The 4,199-nt window shown below is 42.6% G+C and overlaps 1 protein-coding gene across 1 annotated transcript; it reads right to left on the reverse strand.

Moving 5' to 3' along the window:
* Positions 1-343: 343 nt before the first annotated feature.
* LOC110495482 (nuclear receptor subfamily 0 group B member 1) lies at positions 344-3,326 on the reverse strand. Its single transcript, XM_021570755.3, has 2 exons — positions 1,040-3,326; positions 344-747 (listed from the first exon to the last, which is right to left on the reverse strand). Exons 1-2 carry the CDS (start codon positions 1,590-1,592, stop codon positions 506-508), a joined length of 795 nt encoding a protein of 264 aa, XP_021426430.3. The 5' UTR covers positions 1,593-3,326; the 3' UTR covers positions 344-505.
* Between the last annotated feature and the right edge of the window lie 873 nt (positions 3,327-4,199).

Raw genomic sequence — 4,199 nt, forward strand, 5'->3', positions numbered from 1 at the left:
AATAAGATTGAATGTATAATGCAGCTATGACAGCATTATCTAGGTAATGTATTGCAATCAAATAAGATTGAATGTATTATGGGGCTATGTCAGCATTATCTAGGTAATGTATTGCCATCAAATAAGATTGAATGTATTATGGGGCTATGTCAGCATTATCTAGGTAATGTATTGCAATCAAATAAGATTGAATGTATTATGCAGCTATGTCAGCATTATCTAGGTAATGTATTGCAATCAAATAAGATTGAATGTATTATGGGGCCGTTATTAGACATAACTGTAGGTTATAATTTAAAAAAAGATTATATTGGTTGATAAACTGAAATAATAAAATACAAAGTTCAGCAAACACTTTTATTTTACAAAAATAGGATGCGTTATAGCAAAATAAATACATATGGATAGCAACCCTACAGTATACACATGCCTGTTGTTATTCTGTTCAGCCTCCAGTCCAGCCCACAGCTCTGTCTGTGTTCAGTCTTTAAACAGTTTATTCAGTCTATTTTCCGTAAAACATCTCGAGCAGAAGTTCATTCATGCTGACCGTGCCGATGACAGGTTTGAAGAAAAGTCCAGCCACGACGTTTGCATTGATGGACCGTAGCATGGAGAGCGCGATGAATAGTTTAGTGAACCTTGTAGAGTCTCTTCGGTGAGTGACTTTCACATATTCACTAAGGGCTTGATGCGCTTCGCTCTGCAGTGCCTGAATGTAGCTTTGACACCGGAGCTCTGCAATGTCTAAGGAGAGAATAAAATGGAAGTTAAAATCAGAAACTTTGAAGGTGAAACTCAAACGAGTAAAAAATAGTCGCATAGTTAATAATAGCCCATTCATAAAATAATAATAATAGACTACTAATAATAATGATAATAATTAGCAAAACAATAATAATAATAATGATAATAATTATAATGATGATGATCATTATTATAATAAAAATAATAACAAAAACAACTATAATGATAACAATAGGCTTGCTAATAATAATAAAACTAGTAAATACACCATAAAACCATTTGTTTAACAAACCTGGATTGAAGAGAATGGCTCCCTTTAAATATGCATATTCTTTGGTGCTGATGTCCAGTCCCCAACATTTATTAAAAAACATTTTTATTCCTTGGACATCAGTGAGAGAAACGCCTTGGCCACTGCGCCCGTGCGCGGTCTCCTGTCTTCCTTGTCCGCTGGTTAGTATGTTCTGTAACATACTGAGTTCTGGCGTCTCCACGGTCTCGAAGTCGATCAAGTCCTGCGCAATGCCCAAAACAAGCAGCTGAGCCCAGCTGTTGCGCACGAGCTGTAACTGGTCCTCCGCTGGAAGTTCCCGAAAACAAAGTACATTTTTAACAAACTTCAGCGTTTTTAAAAGCGCTACCGACGCTGCTTTACACGTTGTCTGGGGAGAACGGAGAACCACTTTCTTCTTAGATCCACACGAACAAGGCTGCTGTTGCGGGACCGCGAACCTCGCCCGCCCCTGTGAATGCTGATTCGGTTGGTTGTCGTTTTTCAAAATGCTGTAAAGGATGCTTCTTTGTCCCCTTTCGCCGAGGCACTGGCAGCTGTCAGAGCAAGCCATCCTGTCCTTCTGTTGATAGCTGGCGAATACAACCCTGGCGACGTGGAAGGTGAGGTTTTATATTTCCTTCCTCCTCATTGACAACTTGTTTAGACTTTTAAAATATTCGACGACACCGCCCACCCAGTTCTTCACAGGCGCACGACTAGAGGGAGCCAGACAGCCAGTTGCCGCCAGACAGCCAGTTGCCGCCAGACAGCCAGTTGCCACCAAAGTCCAAAGTGGTTTCATACAGTACAATAGCCAATTTCTGGATTATGCAAAATACACCCTGAATTAGATGTTCTAATTATTTAGGAAATATGGTGCGTTCGGTAAGTATTCAGACCCCTTAACTTTTTCCAAATGTTGGTATGTTACAGCCTTAAAATTGATTACATTTTCAGGTCTCTCCAGAGATTTTTGATTGGGTTCAAGTCTGGGCTCTGGCTTGGCCACTCAAGGACATTCAGAGATTTGTCCCGAAGCCACTCCTGCATTGTCTTGGCTGTGTGCTTAGGGTTGTTGTCCTGTTGGAAGGTGAACCTTCGTCCCAGTCTGAGGTTCTGAGCGCTCTGGAACAGGTTTTCATCAAGGATCTCTCTGTACTTGGCTCTGTTCATCTTTCCCTAAATCCTGACTAGTCTCCCAGGCCCTGCCACTGAAAAATTTCCCCACAGGATGATGCTGCCAACACCATGCTTCACCGTAGGGATGGTGCCAGGTTTCCTCCAGACATGACGCTTGGCATTCAGGCCAAAGAGTTCAATCTTGGTTTCATCAGACTCTTGTTTCTCATGTTCTGAGAGTCTTTTAGGTGCCTTTTTGAAAACTCCAAGCGGGCTGTCATGTGCCTTTTACTGAGGAGTGGCTTCTGTCTGGCCACTACCACAAGGCCTGATTGGTGGAGTGCTGCAGAGATGGTTGTCCTTCTGGAAGGTTCTCCCATCTCCACAGAGGAACTCTAGAGCTCTGTCAGAGTGACCATCGGGTTCTTGGTCACCCCCTTGACCAAGGCCCTTCTCCCCCTATTGCTCAGTTTGACAGGGTGGCCAGCTCTAGGAAGAGTCTTGGTGTGTCCAAACTTCTTCCATTTTAGAATGATGGAGGCCACTGTGTTCTTGGGGACCTTCAATGTTGGAGAAATGTTTTGGTACCTTTCCCCAGATCTGTGCCTCGACACAATCCTGTCTCTGAGCTCTACGGACAATTCCTTCGACCTCATGACTTGTTTTTTTCTCTGACATGCACTGTCAACTGTGGGACCTTATATAGACAGGTATGTGCCTTTCCAAACCATGTCCAATCAATTTAATTTACCACAGGTGGACTCTAATCAAGTTATAGAAACATCTCAAGGATGATCAATCGAAACAGGATGCACCTGAGCGTAATTTTGAGTCTCATAGCAAAGGGTCTGAATATTTATGTAGATAAGGTATTTCTGGGGAGTTTTTTTTCCACTTTTTTTATTTGCAAAAAAACTTTTTCTCTTTCTCTTTCTCTCTCTCTCTCTTTCTCTCTCTCTCTCTCTCTCTCTCTCTCTCTCTCTCGCGCTCTTTCTCTCTCGCTCTCTCTCTCTCTCTCTCTCTCTCTCTCTCTCACTCTCGCTGACACTCTTCTCTCTCTATCTTTCTCTCTCTATCTTTCTCTCTGTCTTTCGCTCCCTCTCTGTGGCCTTGTGTGAATAGTTATGGCCTTGTGTGGGAAGGTATTCCAAATCCACTGAAAGAGAAGAGACCAATACAAGGAATTGTCCCCTACTAGAAGACTTGTTGCCACATGTTAAATGAAATTCTGGGCAATGTGACATTATCCGAGTGGTGCTACATTTCTGTTTGTTTGTTAGGTCACTGCATCAGGTCTTACAAGCTTTCAGACCTCAATTAGTGACCTCAGGCTTCGATAATGGAAAACGCACCTGATCCGCACCACCGAGATGCACCTTGACCCTGACTCTGTGGCATCTTCCACGTAATAACTTAACAACAACTGAAGAATACCTGCGCACCAGAACTCAATACCAGGTAATTATCTCTGAGACGGAGCATCTTCTTCCTTCAAACATCAATTGGATTCCAGAGGCGAAGCTTTATGTGCAGCTGTGTACTTTGACATTTCATAGGCGATGGGTTTGTTGCCACGTCTGCAGGCAAGGTTCCTGTCTAGACACCCGTCAATGTCATCCTTATTCTCATTGTAAGGCCCTCATTTGGAAGGTAGACCTGAGTTCAAAGAGAATAAAGATATCTTGTTCTCTGCTTTCCTGGGGTATAGGGCAGCCCGCACAGCATGTTCAACATCTAATTTCATTTGTAGCGATTAGGGAGAAATAAGCATTGTAAAAGAATTCAAAAGTCATTGGAGTGTCCATTTTTTCATCGTCTGATTCGACATACAGGTGAAAAGTTTTCCTTCGAAGTGGAGTTTTTAGAAATAACCAATGTCAATAATGTGAATTGACAAGTGTGTCATGACATCTGTTTGAGTGTGTGTCACTGGGTAACTCTTTCCCTCCTAAAACTGATGCCAAACTTCAGCAGTGTTGCATGACAACAACCCACTATGACACACTGTCAACATACTTCACCCGCCTGTGTCACCGTCAGTGAATGTCTGACTGTCTGG

Source organism: Oncorhynchus mykiss, chromosome 18 (genome assembly GCF_057628025.1).
Source record: "Oncorhynchus mykiss isolate SJ-2025 chromosome 18, ASM5762802v1, whole genome shotgun sequence".
Taxonomy (NCBI): Eukaryota; Metazoa; Chordata; class Actinopteri; order Salmoniformes; family Salmonidae; genus Oncorhynchus; species Oncorhynchus mykiss.

Excerpts from the sequence above, each read along its gene's own strand:
- LOC110495482 (XM_021570755.3), bottom strand. The coding sequence starts at position 1,592 with ATGGCTTGCTCTGACAGCTGCCAGTGCCTCGGCGAAAGGGGACAAAGA. Across the intron at positions 748-1,039 it reads AGCCATTCTCTTCAATCCAG|ACATTGCAGAGCTCCGGTGT; the intron begins GTTTGTTAAACA and ends TTCTCTCCTTAG.